This window comes from Heterocephalus glaber, unplaced genomic scaffold, assembly GCF_053883595.1.
Source record: "Heterocephalus glaber isolate CG9 unplaced genomic scaffold, H.glaber_assembly_v1.0 deba00001687, whole genome shotgun sequence".
Taxonomy (NCBI): Eukaryota; Metazoa; Chordata; class Mammalia; order Rodentia; family Bathyergidae; genus Heterocephalus; species Heterocephalus glaber.
Genome location: NW_028258412.1, coordinates 1,366,864 through 1,388,641, shown reverse-complemented (window position 1 = coordinate 1,388,641; position 21,778 = coordinate 1,366,864). Strand labels below are relative to the sequence as shown.

At 39.9% G+C, this 21,778-nt stretch overlaps 1 protein-coding gene across 1 annotated transcript in view; it reads left to right on the top strand.

Moving 5' to 3' along the window:
- The window catches only part of Mapk1 (mitogen-activated protein kinase 1), a 93,517-nt gene that overhangs the window by 50,255 nt on the left and 21,484 nt on the right, over window positions 1–21,778 (top strand). The window contains exons 4-6 of the mRNA XM_004843322.3: window positions 8,571–8,687; window positions 13,914–14,028; window positions 14,259–14,390. Coding sequence (XP_004843379.1) covers window positions 8,571–8,687; window positions 13,914–14,028; window positions 14,259–14,390 — 364 coding nt within the window. The remainder of the gene's footprint in view (window positions 1–8,570; window positions 8,688–13,913; window positions 14,029–14,258; window positions 14,391–21,778) is intronic.

Here is a 21,778-nt window from a genome sequence, read left to right as displayed (position 1 = left end):
AGGGAGGGAAATAAAACACAAAATATTGAACCCTCTTCTGTGTTGTTTCAGCCTTGCATAAATATTAGAGGAAAAGTTGCCTTTTATTTTTGCTTGAAAATATGCATCCTTAAGAATGAAACAAATAGAACCAGACTTTGTTAAAAGTTCTCACTGTTGATGGGCTTTTCCTTACATAGGGCCATTTTACCTGTTCACCAAAATTCACAATTCCACTGATACATGAGTTCCAGATTATTTACATAATCTCTAGGCATGGTTTTCAAACCTCAGTTTAACATTGAGAGTCAGAAATACAAGGTCATCGTTTAGGAATATAAAATAAGGCAGTTCATTCACCTTGATCTTAGCCAAAAGGCCAAGAAGCGATTGGCAGTTCATTCACCTTCAAAGTGTATGCTGAGAATGTGATATATTCATGTGGGTATATATATTCAGGATAGTATCTCATTAGAAAAATAAGTGTGGTGTGTCACTGAGGTCACTGACTTGTCACAGCGAGCCTGCCCACACAGGATAGGATGTGATTACAGTTCAGTGTGCATGTATGAGAGTTGAGAGAGAGCGATTGGGGAGGAGAGTCTTTGCCGCTTCAGTTCTAGAATCATTGTGGTCCATCACATCCTCAGTACCTTGTGATCATGAAGCCCAGTCTCTTAAACCTCTGTGCATAGAAACTGTAACTGGGCTTGAATTTGAGATCCTCCTACTTCAGCCTCCTGAGGACCTGGAATTACGGGTATATACTGCCATCCCCAATGTCCTTTAACTTCTGACTCTGGAACCAGACGAGGCCAACAGCAGTAAGTTTTCTTTTTGGTTTCTGTAAATGCACTTTGTCCTTATTATCTGAAGCCTGGGGCCTACAGGTGTTGACATCTTGGGGCCCTTTGGAACCCAAAGTAAACTTTCTCTTTATTTCTCAGGGCCACAAAAGCATAACAAGGGTTAGAGATCCTTCTGGGCGTGGTGCACACACCTGTAATCCCAGCACTCTGGAAGGCAAAGGCAAGAAAATTATAAGTTCCAACCCAGCCTAGGCAAGTTAGCAGCTTAGCAAAACCCTGTCTCCAAAATAAAAAGTAAGATAGAGCTGGGACGTAGTTCAGTGCCAGGCCCTGGGTTCAATCCCCACTACTGAGGGTAGGAGGAGGGCTAGAGATCCCACTTGGAGGTTTTCCTAGTATATTTTTAGTGGAACTACTGGGGTCATGTGGTTTATTACTAGTCTATATATTCATTGTTTGCTAGACTGACCCCACAGAAATCCCAGGAGTATCATAGCCTGCATCATTCTGAGCATGCATGTGTCTTTGGAACTTCTTTTGTTTTGTAAAAATTTGAATTTACGCAGTCCAAAAAGTAGCCAGTTAGGAGTGCTAAAGTTTGTAGGTCATTTTGTTTCTTGTACCACATTCTAGTTACCTATCTTCTTTTATATGGAATTATTCTGAGTAGTATTGCTTTTTAAATTTTGTATTCTTGGCAGTTAGTTAGTGTGATAAACTTGGTTAGTGTTTAACGCTGTAAAGGGAACTTTGATGGCACATGCACGTACAACATGAACTTTTCACTGATGGCCATCAGTGGAACTGTGAAATCTTCAAGAGATCTAAAACTTGCAGCTTATTTTTTAAATTGTGTCCAGTAGCTTTTGCAAGCCTGCTGGTTCTGTGCTTTATAATAGGAGTGGAAGATATAAATGATAAAAGATAGTCCCCCTTGCTATTCTGAAAACTGATAGCTAAAAGGAAATGATTAAACATATTTCCTTTGTTTCTGTTAAAAAGAAGTCCACTAGAATCTGTGCAGTAGGGTAAACAAGTAGCCCCAGTTGATAAAACATGGCCTTCCTCCTCTTTTTTCTGGTACCGAGAATTGAACCCAGGGGCACTCTACCACTGAACTACCTCCCCAGCCCTTTACTTATTTACATGTATTTATTTTTAAATTTTGAAACAGGGTCTTGCTGAGTTGCCCAGGATGAGCTCAACCTTGTGTTCTTCCTGCCTCAGCCTCCTTCATTGCTGGGATTACAGGTGTGTGCCACCACAAGGGCTAACATAGTCTTTCTTTAACCCAGTGGCTTGAACCACCAGTGGTACATACATGACTATCCCTTCAGGTGACTGGTACCACTGGTGGTACAAATGGATGTAATCATTTTTATTGGTCTTTTATAAAAAGCCACCTGATGGGACAGTCGTACATGTACCGACAGTAGTCCAAGCCACCCAGCAGTATAATAACCTACATTATTCCCTTGTTGTGAATGTGTTAAAAGGAATGCCTGCTAATAAATTCAGAGGAATGATAACATTAGAAAAATGACCACTTTTCAACTCCCAACAAAGCAGTGGATTTGCGCACCATCCTCCTGCTGGAATCCCAGCCTCCTGGCTGGGCTGCCCCTGCCTCCTTTACCAGATCAGACCACTTTCACCTCATTCTTAGAACATGTCCTAATCTTTTTTTTTTTTTTTTTGGTGTCGGGGATCAAACTCGGGACCTTGTGCTTTCAAGGCAGGTGGTGGCAACACTGAGCTAAATCCCTGGCCCGAACATGTCCTAATCTTGAGCCCCTTGTTAACTACTTGCAAGTGGCATTGGCCACCAAGCTGCTGTACCTCTCTCCACCACATTTAATGGCTTTCAGACCAAATCACTTAGGAGGAAAGGATAAGGAAGAACAACTACACATTTGGTTTTAGTTTTAAAGAAATAGATATATAGGATGTGATCAGAAATACAGCACATTATTATTGCCATAAAAGACACATCGTCATTAATCTCCCTTAAACTATTTCCCCTTCGCTTCACACACACTTATTCCATTGTTCTTACCACTTTCTAAAGCACTTATGGAAACCCTCTTTCGTGAATGTCCTTAGTTGCTCTGTCATGGCTGCACCTTGATGTCCTGAATCAATTCAAGATGTTTACTTTTCATGGTCATTTGACTGTGGAAGAGCCAGAGGTTGCGTGGTGCCAGATCCAGTGGATAAGGACACACCATAATGTTTTTATGAGTGTGCCTACATTCTGCAGCAGCCTTCGCTGTAGTTTTGATCACACTTCATATAGACGTGGAAGAAGACTTCCAGAAATGCTACAGAAAGTGGCAAGAATGATGGCATAAGTGTGTCCAAAGCAAGAGGGAGTATTTTGAGAGGATTAATGGCAATGTGTCTTTTACTGTAATAAGTTTTAAAAAATTAAATACTCACCATATACATATTCTGATGACCCCTTGTATTGCATCATTCACAGTGATAAAGGTAAGTTGTTTTTTCCTATTGATTCACTTTATCTTAATTTTTTTTGTTTGTCCTAATTTTAAATTTTTCATTCTTAGTATTGCCATATTGAAAAATTATAATTATATTTCCATTAGTGTATTATTTATTAATACTGAGTTTTTCACCCTGGTAATTTATACCATGGGGTTTTTTTTAAACCACAGAACATCTTCTTTAATAATGTTCATAGCACCTTAAATACTGATAATCAAAAATTGGGAATAACTCAAATATCTATCAACAGGATAGTAAAATAACCTATATAGTGGATGTATACACACTGGAGTGGATGTTTATTTTTAAAAGGTGATTAGAAATTCAGATATTGTGAAAAACAGTCATTATTACAACCTCTGCTGATTGATCCACTACAATGTTGTGCTTTACCAAAACATTTAAAGTAAAGCATTTATTCATCAAATATTCAGTGTCCACTGTGTATAGGGGACTTCAGAACAAGAAGTAGGTTAAATATTGCCTGTTTTTAGGAACTTATATTTTAGTTGGGGAAACAGGCATTTGTACAGCTATTTATCATGAATTGTGATTGTATACTTTAATATAAATATAACAGTATGGTAGTTCATTAAAATGAGCAATTAATTTGGGGAGTTTCTGAGGAATCAACCTCTCAGAAGGGGGAAGTTCCCAGCTGGATATTTAAGGAAGTTAGAATGGCATGTATTTATAGAGGCCCCTAGTTAGAATGGTGTTGGATAGTGAGAAAAGGGGATATATATTTGGAGTAAATATGATCAGAGGCAATGGTGGAAGATAAGAGATCTGCAAGATAGCTTGGTATCAGTTTCACCATAATTTTGAAAGTCATGGTTAAAGAATTTGGTCTTGAGCCAGGTGTGGTGGAACATAGCTGTACTCGTAGCACTCAGGAGGCTGAGGTAAGAGGATTGGAAGTTTGAGGCCATCCTGGGCTACATAGTAGGACCTTATCTCAGAAACAAAGTTTGTTCTTCGTTCCATAGGCAGAGAAATGACTTACTATTGCTTTACAAATTAATACTTGGGGAATTTAAAGGACAAATTAGATTGCAGGTAGGGAGGCTAGCTTTTATATTAGTCTAAATAAACTAGCCACGATGTTGAGATATAAAAGCAGCCAGTTTAATAGAGGTGTTTTGGGAAGCTCCAGCGCCTCTTCCCTGTTGCTTTAGCATTGCTCAGGTCTCCCATTGTTGACATTTCTTCATTACTCCAGTATCATTTCACATGGATCCTCCTCCAGTTACTCTGTCCAATACCAGTGTAGTACTTTTCTCTTGCTCTGTCACAAATTACCCAAAAACATAGTAACCTAAAACAATAATTATGTAGTATCTCACAGTTTCTGTGGGTCAAGAGTTCAGCAGAGATGGCTGGGTTTGTTTTTTATTTTTTTTCCACAGTGCCTGGGCCTTCACCAGAAGATGTGAAGGCAGAGTGTGGAATCATCACTTCCATGCCTGGTGGCAATTGATGCTGGTTGTTGCTGATTTGCCTGTAGTTCATGTGGCCTAGGCTTCCTTAAAGCAGAGGGTTCCAAATGCCCCAGTAGAAAAAGCCTAGTGGAAGCCATGTTTCATTTTATAATGTAGCTTCAAGTTGGTTCAGGCAGTTACAGAACCAATTCATTCAGATTCAAGAAGAGGGAAGATTGAAAAAGTTTCAACCAAAGAGTTTATAAGAAGAGTATGAGAGGGCCAGGGATTTAGCTCAGTGGTTTCGCCGCCTGCTGTGCAAGCACAAGGACCCGAGTTCGGTCCCCAGTACCAAAAAAAAAAAAAGAAGAGCATGAGGGCCAGGGATTTAGCTCAGTGTTGCTGCCGCCTGCCTCGCAAGCGCAAGGTCCCAAGTTCGATCCCCAGTACCAAAAAAAAGAAGAGCATGAAAAGCCCAGCATGTTATAATCAGCTTCTTGGATTGCAAGTCCAAGGCTAGCCAGAGCAACTTAGCAAGACACTGCCTCCAAATAAAAAGGCTTCCCCAGTGGTAGAATGCTTGCCTAGCATACACAGGGTCCTGGGTTCAATCCCAAGTACTGAGCAGCGGGGATGTGGGTAAGGGTGATGTTCTATTGTATGTTATTCTTTAGAAAATGTAGTCTGCTGTCTTAAATGTCATCCATAGCACTTAAAATCCCTGTCTTAATAGATTGAAGAATCTTATCATCCCCTCTAAAATGCAACTTCCATTTTTTGTCCATATTTTAAGAGGAATATATGAAAATCCTCTAGAGTGCTTTTGTCTTATTGGTCTATTGGTTTGTTTTGTTTTGCTTTTTTAATCTATCTGGGATTTGTTATGTGATTTACCTGAGTCATGCAAAGTTGTGTCAAGTCTGAACCCATGCAGTCTGTGTGATGCTGGGCATCAAGCATAGTAACAGATCTACGTGCATGTTCCATCCAGAGCTTGCTGTAGATTTGCTCTACTGATAGGGTACAGTATTTTTTCTTTGTTTGCTTGATACAGAATGTGTCTTCAGGTGTCATTCATACTACAAAAGGCAGACTGACTGATGTGTCTTGGTTGACCAAGAGTCAATCATAAGATGAAGTGTTAGCCCTGAAAAGAGAGAAACTGTGTGTCTTACAAAAGTTGAAAAATTCAGTCCACACAGAACTAGAATGGGTTGGCAAAAGTCTAACGTGGCAAGTGATGGCTCAGCGCTCTTCAGACATGGAAGAAATCGGTTGTTCATTGGTTCTCTCAGTTGACTTGTTGCTAATAAGCTTCATACTGGAAACCCTTCCTGTGGATTGCTTCACAGGAATTGGTAGAAAAGGTGCAAAAGAAACAAATACAGATATGTTGAAAGTCTCAAATAAGTTATGCAGAATTAGAACTCAACTGTGTTCCCCTTCAAAAGCTTATGGCTGCCAAAAAAGAAAAAAAGAAAAGATTATGGCTGGGGTGGGGATTTAGCTCAGTGGCACTGTGCCTGCCTCACAAGTGCCAGGACCTGAGTTCAAACCCCGGTACCAAAAAAAAAAAAAAAAAGCTTATGGCTGTTTCTCAGCCAGATTCTCTGAGAGGCCTATGACTGTCAGTGTAATGTTAGCAGAGAGGCAGTCTCTCAAAGGAGACACCCAAAGCTTGTGGAGGAAGTTATGTAGACCAAGAGAGCGCAGTGGCTAGAGTTAGAAGCCAGAACTATGTAGGAGGACAGGATTTCCTCACCACCCCACCCCTGTGAGAGTCCACATGGAGAGTGGCTGTGGCAGAGTCACTGGAGAAGCAAATATGTTGTCTGCACCGGTCCTCCAGAGGTCTCATCCTCTCATAGGCGGGGCTTTGGGAAAAGGGTTGGACCATGGGGGCCTTATAGCTGACTTGCTTTTAGGAGATGAGTCATGGTTGGGAGAGGCAGGTTACTAGGGATGTGGCCTAGAAGGGTTGATCTTCCTTCTCAGCTCTTCCTTTCTCGCTCTTCCTGGCTACCATGATGTGAACAGCTTTTCCTCTGCTGTGCCTTCTGCCATGGCATGCCACTTTGTCTTCTAGCCAGCTGACTGTGCACAAAACTGTGAGCCAAAATAAACCTCTTCTTTAAGTTGTGACATGTATGATGTCTCAACAGTGAACAAAGTGACTGACAGCTTCTTTTGATGATGAAGTGACAGTGTGTCAAAGACAGAAATTATGTAACAAAACATCTAACTTACTGGATCTTGTAGTTGAAGCAAGCAACAGGGATGTGGGATCAAAAATGCTACCTGGTGATGCCAGCCTCCAAGGTGGGGACTGCCAGAGGAGGATATTTGTGATGTGGGTGGGATCTTTCCAAATCTTTGTGAATTATTGAGACACTGAAACTGTGGGATGTCTAAACAGAGATTGATGTTCAGATAGATCCCAAGTCCTATAAATATCTCTTAGACTTGTCCTTTATTGTCCCTATTTTTATGGCCTGAGTTCAGAATCTTGTTTCTTAGTTACTTAGTGCAGTAAGCCTCCACACTAGTCTGTCTTCCAGGCTACCCTTTACTGTACCCTCTACTCTCTCAGGTTGGTTTCCCAGAGGCTAAAGAATTAAAATATCCTGCATTTGTATGGGACTAAGTATATTACCATTATATTTATATACGTTGATATCTGGTAAGATAGCTGGTCGAATAGCACTATAGTATTGGATGATCAGATGATGAAGGCCAAGAGGTTTGTTTTTGTTTTTGTTTTTAGGAAACTTATGTCTTCAGTACATGAAACTTTTTTTTTGGTACTGGGGATCAAACTCGGGATCTTGCACTTGTGAGGTAGGCAGCAGAACCACTGAGCTAAATCCCCAGCCCACATGAAACTTTTCTAAAGCTTTGGGAGTAGATTTGACTATATGAAAAGAGGGAAGTAGGAAGAATCTTTGGAAATACTAACATTCCAGGATCAAGTAGAAAATTCACAGGAGATAGTCTGAGAAATGGAAGGCCAGTGCAGATTGAGAAGCTGATCCCAGCAACAGTGAACCCTGAAACTTTGGTAGGATGGGGCTAAGAAAGGGCCCTGAATGAGGATTAAATAATAATCAGTTTGTTGTTTATTCAAGCATGCTCACATTTTAACAGAACACTAGTATTGAAGACTTCCTACATGGAACTCCCTGAAAGCTAAAATATTCTACAGCATATACTTGAAACAATGTCCCCAGTGTATAACCATGTTTCATCTTGTAAAAAATACCTTGCCATTGTTAATCTGGGAGGTAGTTTCTGTAACTGGAGGGTGCTCATGGATTAAATCATGATACTCAAATGTGCTTCTGAAACAAAGGCATTTGAAAGGGCTGTAGAAATAATGCAAAACTTTGGTTTCATAAGACTCTATTCATGTTTTAAGATATTTAACTCTGTAGAACTACAATTATGGAGAGCTCAGTAATGCTGCTAACAATATTTGTAAAATAATACTTTTAATGTAGCACAGTATTTTTCTATCTGCTAGCAGAAGCAGTAAATGTGTCATGGTTGTGCAAGGAGGCGACCCTTCCAACAGCCTAGAGTACAGTGAAGTGCAGGCTTCAATGGGAAAAGCTGTATTGTATTACATTATTGATGTAATCTTGCTGCCATGCTATGTTATCAATAGCTTAAAAGTAATAAAGACTGCTACACACAAAAATAATAATAATAATAATGAGTTTGTAGCATTCACAGGAAGGTATCTGACATAATAATGGTAATTACTGCTGATTATCAGTTATTCCTACTGTTGTCTTTTATGATGTTTTTATATTGAACTGGTTAAAATTTCTGAGGTTCCTATTTTTTTCTCTCTTAGATCTGTGACTTTGGCCTGGCTCGTGTTGCAGATCCAGATCATGATCACACAGGGTTCCTGACAGAGTATGTAGCCACACGTTGGTACAGAGCTCCAGAAATAATGTTGAATTCCAAGGTAAGGTCAGCTTTGCACAGGCCAGGGATTTAGCTCAGTGATTCCGCCACCTGCCTCGCAAGCACAAGATCCCGAGTTCGATCCCTGGTACTCCCCAAAAAAGTTTGGGCCAAGGATTTAGCTCAGTGGCACCATGCCTACCTCACAACCACAAGTTCCTGAGTTTGATCCCCAGTACCAAAAAACCCCCCAAAAACTAAGAAGATCAACTTTGCACAAAAAGAAAACCGGGAAATAGGAGACTTTTCTAAATGTTTGGCTGTAAACCTCCTCCAGCCTCATCTTGGGTTGAGGCCTGGCTGTCATCTGGCCAGAGTCATGGTGCTGTCTTAACCTTATTCAGCATTGAGCTTCTGGGCCTTGGGATTCAACTTCTCCACCTCAACTGAAGTAATGCTGACATGATGAAGAGTTAGAAGATTGTCTCTCCAGTCATAGTTAACACAAATGGTCTGTGTCCCTCTCCTTGGTCCATCTTCCTGAGGTCCTGTCTGTGATAGCTTTCACACCTGCTGCTGCCAAGGTTGGGTGCAAGCTGTCTTTGTGTTAGAGGTAACCAAAAATGTTTATTTCTATGAACACAGGTCAGGGCTGTTATATAGAGATGAGCATCATCTGATAATGAAGAAGGTCTCTCCAGCAGAATTACAGAATAATTTGTTGTACTTGAAGAAAACAGATATGCAAACAATAGGAACTGTGATGGATTCTTTCAAAATTATATGGTAGTCCTGTTTCCAGATGAAGCACTTCTGCCTCTCCAGGTGGCTGTGGAGAGTACATCCAAGTTACATCTAAGCTCTGCTAACAAAGCCTGTGTCTTGGCCAAAAGAGTGATTGCATGCATTTTAAAAAGCCAGAAAAAGTGAAGTATGATTTCTTTGTTAAAATTATGAATTAGTAAAGGACCAAGGATTTAGCTCAGTGGTGCCGCCACCTGCCTCACAAGCACAAGGTCTCAAGTTCAATCCCCAGTACAAAAAAAAAAGACAGTTATGAATCAGTAAGCAAAAATTTTGAGTGCCACAATTGAGATTGAGATGCTGTTGGTTGGGGGGGGGGGGGTCAGTCGTTTTTTGGCTTTTTTTGGTACCAGGAATCGAACTTGGAACCTTGTGTTTGCGAGGCAGATTCAGTATTTTTAACATACTATTTCCAAATAGTATATGAATGAGGTGCCAGAAGTGAGTTGTTTAGATAGGCCTGACCGTATTACCATGTCTAGTATCAAAATTATGCGATTCTTAAATACAGTTCCATCTGCTATATGTAGCATTAAGATAATTAAGGAAAGCAGGCATGATGGCACGCACCTGTAATCCCACTGCTCTGAGAAGTGAGGCAAGAAGTCAAGTTCAAGCCCAGCTTGAACAACTTGGTGAGACCCTGTCTCCAAAAAAAAAAAAACTTCAAAGCAGAGCCAGAGTTACAGCTCAGTGCAAAACCCCTGGGTTCAATCCCCAATACTGCCCAAAAAAGGTATTATAAATAAACACTGGATTTTGTATCTGGGACCCAAGAACCAGAAATAGTCCCGAGAAGCTTAATGGAAATGAACAGGTCTGATTAGCTCATAGGCTTTAATCTCTTCCTTCATTCTTTATGAGTAGAGATAAGCTATTAGATTGTTTTTAACAAGGAAATGGAATCTGTTTAAAGAATTTTTTCTTGATGTCCTACATTTCTACAGTTAAGAAAGCAAAGTCCCATTAAGAGATTGTATTATAAAGAATTATTTGTTATAACAGACATTTCAAAGAAGAAAATGCTTTCTGATTCTTTTATAATTTTGTGTTACAAGTAATCTCACACAGTAGGTTCTTTAACAAAGCGACATGACAGCCATTCTAGACAAGGAGCATTGGAATGCAAGTGTGCAGTGCTCATTGGAAAAGAGAGTTGTCAATATGGCAGGTCTTTTCTTGAATCTCCATTCTGACTCAAGATCCCCCACACACACACTTCCTTCATTTCTGGATCACACTGCAGGAGAAGCCATATATATAATTTAACTATGTGTTCTGCCAGAGGCTTAGTGCTCCCTTCTGCTGACAGTTATGTAGAGAAAACTGAGCATAAATTATTTTTATTTACAGTATATCTGGCCTGATAATGTTACTTCTAGAAATCTATTCACTTTTTTTCTTTTTATTAACTTAGAAAATTTTCAGACATAGAAAAGTTGCATACTCTGAACATCTGTATATACCTTACCTTATTCCACCAGCTATTAAAGTCTTGCCATCTTCTTACCCCGTCTTCTCTTCTCTGCTTTCTCACTCCTCTCTCCTTTCTTCTCTCTTTTCCCTTGGCACATCACCTGACACTTAGCCAAATAAACCAGTACTTTACTGTTAGACCATATGGAGCATATTAATACTCCTTAAAAGAGGGGTGTTCTTACCAAGAGCCATGGTACCTTACCATACTCTAGATAATTAGCATAAATCCAGTGCCATTGTTTGAAGAGTATGGGTCAGCTGTTTTGCAGAATGTACCTCAATTTTGTGTCATGCATTTTGATATCAATACCACAGAAGCAGTGTTTTGTTCTTGATGCCTGTTACCAGAAGACACAGCTGGCTTGTACTGATAATTGGTTATGTTCATTTTGATCTTTTGATTACATTGGTATCCTCCAGATCTCTACCATCAGGTTATCATTTCCCCCTTGTAATTACTAACAATTTGTGGAGAAACAGTTTGTGTAAATTGTTGTCTTCAGCAAACTTTTATTTACTATTCTTACAACCTATTTCCCTCCATCCTTCCCTGGCTCTGCCTGCCTGCCTGCCTGCCTGCCTGCCTGCCTTCCTTCCATCCTTCCTTCCTTCCTTCCTTCCTTCCTTCCTTCCTTCCTCCCTTCCTTCCTCCCCACTCCTTTCTTACTGTCTTGCTCTCTTTTCCTCACTCTACCTTTCTTTCTCTCTTTCTTTCCTGGAGATGGAACCTAGGGGTACTCTGCCACTGAGCTACATTCCCAGTCTTTTTTATTTTGATTGGTTTTTTTGAGACAGGGTCTCACTGTGTGGTTCGGACTGTCCTTGAATTCACTGTGTAGCCCTGGCTGGCCTTGAACTCACAGCGATTCTCCTGCCTCAGCCTCCCAAGTGCTGGGATTACAGAAGTGCACCACCACACTTGGCTGCCTTTTTTATCTTGAGACAGGGTTTCACTAAATTGCCCAAGCTAGCAACTCATGATCCTCCTGTTTCAGCCTCCTGAGTAGGTAGGATTACAGGGATGTGTCATTGAGCCTGGCTCTCTCATTACTTCTATGTTTTAGTGGTTTCCAATTATTTATTCTATTATTTTTTTACACTTGATCTTAGCCAAAAGGCCGAGAGGGGATTATTCTATTATTTTTTTAAATAAAACAACTTTATTGAGGTAAAAATTTTAATACTGCACAATTTACAGACTTAAAAAATATAAGATTCAGTAGATTTTAGCACATTGACAGAATTTTGCAACTATAACCACAATTGAACTTAGGTCATTTTTGTTATCCCAAATCAAAACACTACCAACTAGCTGTCTTCTTCCAGTCCCTCCCCTAAATCTAGATAACCACTGAACTACTCTGTCTTCATAAAGTTTCCTGTTCTGGGAATTTTTTCTTTCTTTTCTTTGTTTTTTTTGTTACTGGGGATTGAACTCGGGACCTTGTGCTTGCGAGGCAGGCAGTGGAACCACTGAGCTAAATTCCCAGTCCTCATTTTTTAATTCTGTGAGTTTTAGTCCATTTCTGCCATTATGTATTTTTGTCCAGATTTGGCTGGTGAGCTAAATCCCCAGCTTGAGAGCTACTTTTTTTTTGGTACTGGGGATCGAACTCGGGACCTTGTGCATGTGAGGCAGGCAGCGGAACCACTGAGCTAAATACCCGGCCCAAGAGCTATTTTTGATATTTCCCCCACAAACGTTAGGCACGTTCTTGCTTTCTGGCATTGGAAGCTCCAGGCTCATTTGGTACTTTTCTCTGTCCCAGATCTGGAGCAGCCATTTTTCCCAGAGGTCCTGATTCCTTTTAGTTATTTGGGGGGGGGGGGGGGGGGTTCAGTGTTTCTTTTTATTTAGGTTTTAGATTACAAAAATTTTAGAATTATTTAAAAATTCAACCCCATTTTATCATAGCTATAGAGCTGATCATTGGTTCTTTGTTTGATTTTCCAAAGAAATTGCACTCATTCCCTAAATTTTGATGTTTGACTTGGTTTTTTTCTTTTCCTAGTTATTTCAACATTTCTCCTTCCATATCTCATCGTACCTGTTTCCTTAAAAATCCAACTTTTGCTCTTTGGAGAAATATCTTTTTATGCATTGTGATTTAGATAGAGTTCTTCCCATAATTTTGAACAGATTCCTTTTAAAAGGAAATTTATACGGCCGAGGATTTAGCTCAGTGGTGCCGCCGTCTGCCTCGCAAACACAAGGTCCCAAGTTCCATCCCCAGTACCAAAAAAAAAAAAGAAAGAAAGAAAGAAAGACATTTACAGCTGAAAAATGAATAAGAGATGAGAATATTGGAGCAGTGTATGCCCCCGCCCCGCAAAGATTAAGATTTTCAACCTGATTGTTTGTTTGTTGGTTTGTTTGTTTTGGTTTGGTTTTTTGGTACCAGGGATCGAACTCAGGTCCTTGTGCTTACAGGGCAGGTGGCAGAACCACTGAGCTCAATCCCCAGCCCTACCCTGATGTTTGTTTGGGTTTTTTTGCAGTACCGGGTATTGAACTCTGGACCTTGCGCTTGTGAGGCAGGCAGTTGCACCACTGAGCTAAATCCCTGGCCCCACCTGATGTTTTTTTAATATGATTTTCAGAATGGTTAAAGATATTTTGGAAATATAGCAGGATCCCTTCTGAGTTGATTTCTAGGTTTCTAAAAATGAGTATATAGGCCACCAGTGTCATAAAGGATGAATGTTACAACTTTTTTCTTTTTCCATCTGCCATTTAAAAATATTCTATTTCTCAAATCATTTGAAAGAAGAACTGAAGTATATAAGTTAATTAATGTTGAGAAAATCAGGTAGTCTCCATTGTTCAGCATCTCAAAATAAAGGCAAATTAGTTGTTTTTCTATACTGTCTCCATGTGTTTTTAAACTATAAATCAGAGGAGAAACTTAAACTCTTCAACAAGCCACATACCTGTGGAAGATCTCATTGTGTTGTCATGTAACAACAGGTAGCATTTTCAGCCTTTTCTCCCTTTCTGCTGCAGGGCTATACCAAGTCCATTGATATTTGGTCAGTGGGCTGCATCCTGGCAGAGATGCTGTCCAACAGACCCATCTTTCCAGGGAAGCATTATCTCGACCAGCTGAACCACATTCTAGGTAAGGTTCCTGAGCACAGTTTAGTTTATATCAGAGTTGTATCATTAAATGAAGAAGAATTCTAATAACTGTAACCTATGATAGACATGAGTTTTTTATTTTCTCTGGTTTAAAATGTTAATGACCTTTTTCTAAAAATGTGTTTAGTAAGCACTGGGTAGTGAGAAGACAAGTACCAGGGTTGTTTGCCTTGGTCTTGATAATTAACAACCAACTATTTTATCCAATAGGTATTCTTGGATCCCCATCACAGGAAGACCTGAATTGTATAATAAACTTAAAAGCTAGAAACTATTTGCTTTCTCTTCCACACAAAAATAAGGTGCCATGGAACAGGCTGTTCCCAAATGCTGACTCCAAAGGTAAATCTTACTTTATCTTAAGCTAGCTTGCTCTCCCACCACCCTTCCTTTCTTCCTTCCTTCCTTTGTTTCTTTCTTTTGAGACAAGGTCTTATTATGTAGTTCAGGCTGTTGCTGGACTCACAGTGATCCACCTGCCTTCGCCTTGTGACTACTAGGATTACAGGCGTTTGACACCTTGCCCAGCCCTGTTTCTTATATTTGTTAAATTTTTTGTTTGTTTGTTTGTTTGTTTGTTTTGTTTGTGGGGTTTTTTTGGCTTTTTTTTTTTGGTACCAGGGATTGAACTCGGGTCCTTGCGCTTGCAAGGCACGTGGCAGAACCACTGAGCTAAATCCCCGGCCCCTATATTTGTTAAATTATTAGAGTACTAGACTGAAAAGTCAGCATATGGCTATTGGTTCATGCTTTATTTTAAATTAACTCACTGTTTATTGATCCCCCTGCTTCTTTTTTTTCTTTTATACAGTGCTGGAGATTGAACCCAGAGCCTAACTCATTCTAGACAAGCGCTCTCTTACTAAGCTACACCCCAGTCCTATCTTTACTTGTTTGAAATCACTAACAATAGAAAAAGGGATCCTGGGGATGGCTCTGATTTTCTGCCTTTTGGTTTCTTTACTACTTTTCAACTTGGATTAAGTTCACAGTTTTAGGGTTCAGAATGTTTAGGCCTACAAAAACATACAGATTGAATATCCCTTATTTGAAATGCTTGAGATTTTGAATTTTTTTCAGATTTTTGAATATTTGCATAAGCAGGAATTACTTTGGGGGTGGAACCCATATATACACATAAAATTCATTTACATTTTGTATGTACCTTACAGCCTGAAGGTCACTATACACAGTATATTTAGTGAACCTATGTTTTGATTGTGATATGTCATGGGCAATCAGTCAGGTGTGTAGTTTTCTGCTTGTGGCATCATGTCAGCACTCGTTTCATATTTTGAAGCATTTCAGATTTTAGGTCAGAGATTCTGCCCAACCTTGTATACCTTTTTATCCTATCATTTGGTAATTCTTAAAGTCAGGTTTATTAGAATAATTTACATAAAGTTCACTGTTTTTAGTTGTTTGGGTTTCTGAGTCTTAATAAATGTATACTATTGTGTAGCCACTACTGACAGTCAATATATATAGACTATTTCTGTCATTCCCAAGTTCCTCTGTGCCCTTTTGTAGTCATTTCCTTCCCTGTTTCTAGCAATCCCTGATCTGATTTCTGTCCCTATAGTTTTGCTTATTCTAGAATGTCCTTTTTGTGGAAACATGGCCTTTTATGTGTACCATCCAGCATAGAGCATTTGAGATTTATAAAAATCCATCTTGTTACTTGTCTCAGTCTCTTCACCAAAGATGCTAGAACAGTTATCCAAGGGGGAAAAAAAACCATACCAATGGAACATATACCTAAATATAAGGCCTAAAACTGGTAAGGTACAAGGAAGAACAAGATGGAATCTTCATGATCTTAAGATAGGTAGAAATTTCTTAGATAAACACTCACTTTTTTAAAAAGTCATACATTGGGGGCCAGGGATTTAGCTCAGTGGTTCCGCCACCTGCCTTGGAAACGCAAGGACACAAGTTTGATCCCTGGTACCAAAAAAAAAAAAGTCATTCATTGGATTTTGTTCTTTGTATTTTTTTAGGTCGACTCTAATAATTGTAATATCCTTTTCTCATTTATTATGTTTTTTATTAGATATATTAGACAGCTAATTTTTTTTTTTAGACAGCTAATTTTTAAAACATTATACTGTTGTAAAACAGTGATAAGCAGAATGAGGACTCCCTCCCTACTTTAAGACAACCATGTCCTAAGCCAGAGTCTCTGAATACACATTAGGTTGCATAACAAAAGGAAATTTGATACACACACTCCTCCTGTAATGATCAAGTTTCATTCCTATGACTAGATTGATAACTGAGTTGGTCAAGTAAATGAGGAATTGTGTATAGTATGTACATTACAATATTGAGAACAAAGAAATGCTTGAAAGAAACTCCAATTTGATGACTTTTCTTTTATTTGCGTGACTCTTGCATGCAGTACTGTAATGTATAGCACAACATAGAACTACAGTACTATACTATACAGAACAATGAGCAAAAATTACAGTACTATATAAACAAGGTATACGATACAAAAACACATTGAGGCTCTATAAACAAGATGTACAGAACTGTACAAAGAAAAGACAGGTCATAGGTGTGAATAATGTGCCTTGGTCATAAGTCTGAACAGTCATTAAATGAATATCTGTATGTAATTAAGATTGCTAATTAGCTGGCTCTTTTAGAGGCATAAAGAGATTTATTAGGCAGAATTTTATTCTAGGTCTCTTGTTCCAAATGAATTTTTGGATTGTTTTCTCAAGTTCTGTGAAGTATGCTGTTGGAATTTCTATTGGGATTGCATTGAATCTAAACCACTATGGAAATCAGTATGGAGATAGCTCAAAAAAACTAGGATTAGCGGTCCCATTTGACCTAGCTATTCCCCTGCTGGGTATCTTCCCAAAAGAATTAAAAGAAAGAAAGAATAAAAAAAGAATGAAAAGAATCAGGGCCAGGGATTTAGCTCAGTGGTTCTGCCGCCTGTATTTCAAGCACAGAGGTCCCAAGTTTGATCCCGGTACCAAAAAAAGGAAAAGAATTTTAAATATCATATCACAGTGATATATGTGTACCCATGTTCGTAGCGGCACAGTTTGTTATAGCTAAAACTTGGAAACAGCCCAAGTGCCCATCAACTGGAGACTAGATAAAGAAAATGTTGGGGGGGGGTTATAAAATGGAATACTACTCAACCATAAAGAATCAGACACTAGAGATTTTATAGCTAAATGGATGCACACTGAGGCCATACTCTTAAGTGAAATAAATAGGACACACATGTAAATACCAAAGTTTCTCTGGTGTGAGAAACTGAAAGTGTAAATAAGGATCAAAATGTATAATAGATAATGTGAAATAGGAAGAAAAGGTCCAAAGAGGAAGGGGAAATGGAAGGGGTAGGGGAAAGGAAAGAAACAAATATGAGAAAAGGAAAAAATGGAAACAAAGTCTTTGTAAATTAGAGAGGGGTGGAGGGGTTGAAGGGAGAGCCAGGGAATGGGAAAAAATAGGAACTAAGATACATCATGTAAAGGAGCAGATTCCCAGTGATGAATGTCGTGATATTGTATACCAAAAAATGTACCAATAAAATTAATGAGTAAAAAAAAAAAGTTTGGACTTGATTTACAGGAAAAAGGGATGGATGGCCCACCCACAGATAAAAAGATAATAGCTTACTTTACAAGGGAAAGGAAGGCTCTTTTTAACGGAAAGGCAGGGCCCTGTCTATTGTTTTTTTTTAATGATGTGAGATCAAAGATGTTTTGCCTAAAAATATTCTTTGTAACTGTTTCTTCTGTTTGTTCTAGTTCTTCTCACTAGGTAGCTCAGGCTGGAATTGAACTCACTGTGTAGCCCAGGCTAGCCTCAAACTCCGAAATCTTCCTGCCTCAGCCTCCCAAGTGCTGGGATTATAGGTGTGCACCACCAGACCCAGCCAGCTCCTCTAGTTTTTCTCTCTTCCAACTGTGTCATTTGACAAGATTAGTCATGGTCTTGCTTGACCATATAGCTTCCCTTGGAAACATGAGAACATTTCCCTCTTTAGTGGCCCTCATTTTTGCAAAATACACATTGGTTGACCCCTGTCCTCTGGGGCCCAACCCTGCTCAGGAGGTTGGATGACTCACCATAGATGCAGGGACCTTTTAGCAGGGTTCTGTCATGCTTTGGTCCTGGCTGACTTTGGAGGGCAAAGGCCAAAATGTTCATTGTCCTCGTAGCCCATTTATCCTTTTTAGCTTTGGTCCCCCATCCTCAGTTGTTAAACATCCAGAAGGTCGGTTATACCAGTCTTGAAGTGTGAGCCATAGGTCTTATTCCTAACATTAGGAGTCAGTGTCATATTCTTTGTAGGTGATGGTCTACCTACAATCTTAACACATTGTTTAGGTTGTCTTTTAGATACCATGTTCCTGCAGAATGTTTACAGATAACAGTTACAAAGTTGTACAAGAAAAATGCAAAATAAAAATAACAAGAAAAAACATTATTTTAGGATGACCTTATTATACCAGGAATATTTAGTTCTATTTTCTCTCTAAAAATATATTGAAATTTCCATTTTAATGTAAAATAACCTAATAGGCTGCTTCTCTCCAGTTATAAAATATTAAATCAGGCATGGTGGTGCACGCCTGTTATCCCAGCACTCTGGGGGCTGAGGCAGGAGGATTGCTGCAAGTTCAAGTCCAGCTTGGACTACACAGTGATACCCTGTTTAAAAAAAAACCAAACCTTTGTTTCCTAGTCTTTTTTTTTTTTTTTTTGGTCAAACTCGGATCCTTGCACTTGTGCAGCAGGTGGCTTTTTTTTTTCCCTAGTCTGTTTTTTAAAAGTTTATCCAAAAACATTTTAATATCTTAAGAAAACCTTTTTGCTTTAGACATAGAAAGTTTTTGACTGTATTTCTTCTTTCTCACTATGTAGTTCACGCTAGCCTTGAACTCTCTATGTAGCTCAAGTTGGCCTCACACTTGTGGGAATTCTCTTGCCTCACCCACTCGAGTACTGGCATTACAGGTATGCACTACCATACCTGGTAGGCCTTGCTGTTTTACTCCTTAGTTTACTTTAAGAGAAATGTAAAGAATAATTAACTTTTTAAAAAATTATCCTTTTTAAATTTGTCCCACTTTTGTGAAATAGCCTGGGGGTGACATTTTTGAAATAGATATTGAGTTATTCATAATTGTTTAAGATATGCAGTCTAAGATTTCCTTTGTGTACTTTTGAAAAGATAGAGAAAAATGAAAAGATAGGATTCTTGTAGGTTCATGGGGTCAGACTCCCCAAGTATCCCACCCCAACCTTGCTAGGTTCATGCTGCATGCACAGCCTCCTCCAGCTTTCCCAGGGCCAGTCCGATTTCTGCCCTAACTTTCTTGGCCCCATGTATGCAGATCCTGTCCCAACTTTCCTGAGATCATACCACCTGTGTACCCCACCCCAACTTTCCCAGGGTTACAATGTATGCAAAACCCATCCCCACTTTCTGTCATGACTGCCAGCCATGCAGAAGTCTTTCCCAGCATCGGGTAACTGTACAGTCCTATTGCTGTTACAACCAGAGAACAAGTGTCCTTGCCCCAGCAGAAAGTTATTCTAGGCATTGAGCTCCCCAAAATGTGAATAAACATGTTTGTATTTTTCACAGTAGATTGGAAAAGCAGAAAAAGTCATACACAACAGCTGGCCTTTACTTGAGGTCACCTCAGAGGTCTTAAATCTAGGGACTTGTAACATATGTGAGGAATTTATAGAAGGTTTTAAAAAAATCTAGAGAGGGCCAGGGATTTAGCTCAGTGGTTTCACCGCCTGCTTCACCAGGTGCAAGGTCCTGAGTTTGATCCCTGGTACCAAAAAAATCCCCAAAAATACCCCCAAAAATCTAGAGATATTATTCAATAAGTACAGAGCACATACAGTTTTAGATACATAGATAAACTTGAGACTAAATTAAACAAGATGGAAGGAACGAGCCAGCACTAGAGAAGCAACCCAGTAACACCCCAGAAGACTACTGTGACATGCTGTAGGGCTGGAGCAGGTGGCTCTCGGACTGAGGAAGGTCATGGTATTTGTGCTGTGGACAACCATGGAAGGCTGAAATGGAGCCCTTCGTGGTGGTGGGGGGGGGCTGTGGACAGAGCCCTTATGGCATGCATCTTTAAGGTGTGGCCCAGTGGAGGGAAATATTTATTCCCCCTACCCAGCATGGCTTGGAGCTGCTGGCTGGGGAGGAGGAGAGGGAAATAGTTGGACTCCAGCTAAGCATACCAAGTCACTAAGTCACCAGTCACCTTTCCCTCCCACTATGTTAGAGGAAAACAGGGGTCACATGCTTCTCCCCCTAGTGTGGTGTTGCTGGCCAGGGAGGAGAGAGACCAGAAGGACTTGGGCCTTTGTCAACCATTAGCTGGGGTACTATTTATTTTTCTCTTGATCACCATCCTCACATGGGTGAGACACACAGGAGGGCACCTCCTTTCCCTGCCCAGGCAGAGGAATAGTAACTATCTCTTGAAGCTGTGAAAAAGCTCTAGCTCCCTAGCTCTACCTGCTAATTAATACCACAAAAAGTCCAGAGATTTAGCTCAGTGGCGCCTCGCCTGCCTTGAAAGCACAATGTCCTGAGTTCCATCCCCAGTACCAAAAAAAAGTTAAAGAATTTGAGTTTTGTTTTTTGGGGGGTTTTTTTGGTACCAGGGATTGAACTCGGATCCTTGCACTTGCGAGTCAGGTGGCGGAACCACTGAGCTAAATCCCCAGCCCTATGAATTTGAGTTCTTCAACAGATGAAAGCTTCCAGATGGGAGAGGAAAAAGAGAATGAGTTTTTAGGAAAGACAGAGGAGAAAAACAAAAGAAAATAGTGGATGCCTTCTCGGTTTGAGTTTTTAGATTCTATCAGGTCCCGAGGATAGTGTCACTTACAGCTATCACCAAATGGCCACTGGAATCTATATAGCCTAAGATATGTTCCCAGCCACCCAGAAAGAGGAGCCACGGCCTTAGGCAGGCCAGGGTAATGCCCTTTGGTTTTTGAGAGGGAGAGAGAAAGGACTAAAAGAATACTTTAGAAGATCTCCTTTGATCTAAAATAGTTAGGACCCGAGTATGTGCATTTGCAGAGATAGCTTCTGTAAGTGTCGTCCTGAGGCCAGTTCTCTTATGTCTCATGACTAGTTTTTCCATACCAAGAGTGTGATTAAACTTTGCTCAGGACAGTGAGTGGGTCCGTACTTACATCTCTCTGGTGAGCAAGTTTTCACTCCACCTGATCCAGGAACCAAGTGTGTTGACCTGAGGGATATCTAATGAGGCCACTACTCATCCTAGTGTACCTCTTGACACCTCATCTCTGGTTAGAGGGAGCAAGTGCCTCATATCTTCAGTGCTTTTATATATAAGTGTTCGTTTTCTAGGGACTTAGCCTCTGACTGCTGAAAAGGAAAAGCCCAAAGCTTCAGAGGATTGCAGAAAGAAAGAATGAAAGGGAAAAGAAGGTAGAGTGAGAGAGCGAGCAGGGAAGATAAAGAAGAGAGAAGAAAAAAAGAAGTTGTGCATCAGAGGACAAGGGGTTGGGGAAGTGGGGAAGAAAAAAATGCAAAACCTTCAGCCAGATTTATCAGAGTCATAGTCCTGGGCCTGGAATTTAGCTCAGTGGTGCTGCCACCTGCCTCGAAAGCACAAGGTCCTGAGTTCGATCCCTGGTACAAAAGAAAAATTTTTTTTAAGTCATAGTCCTGATGCTTTTTT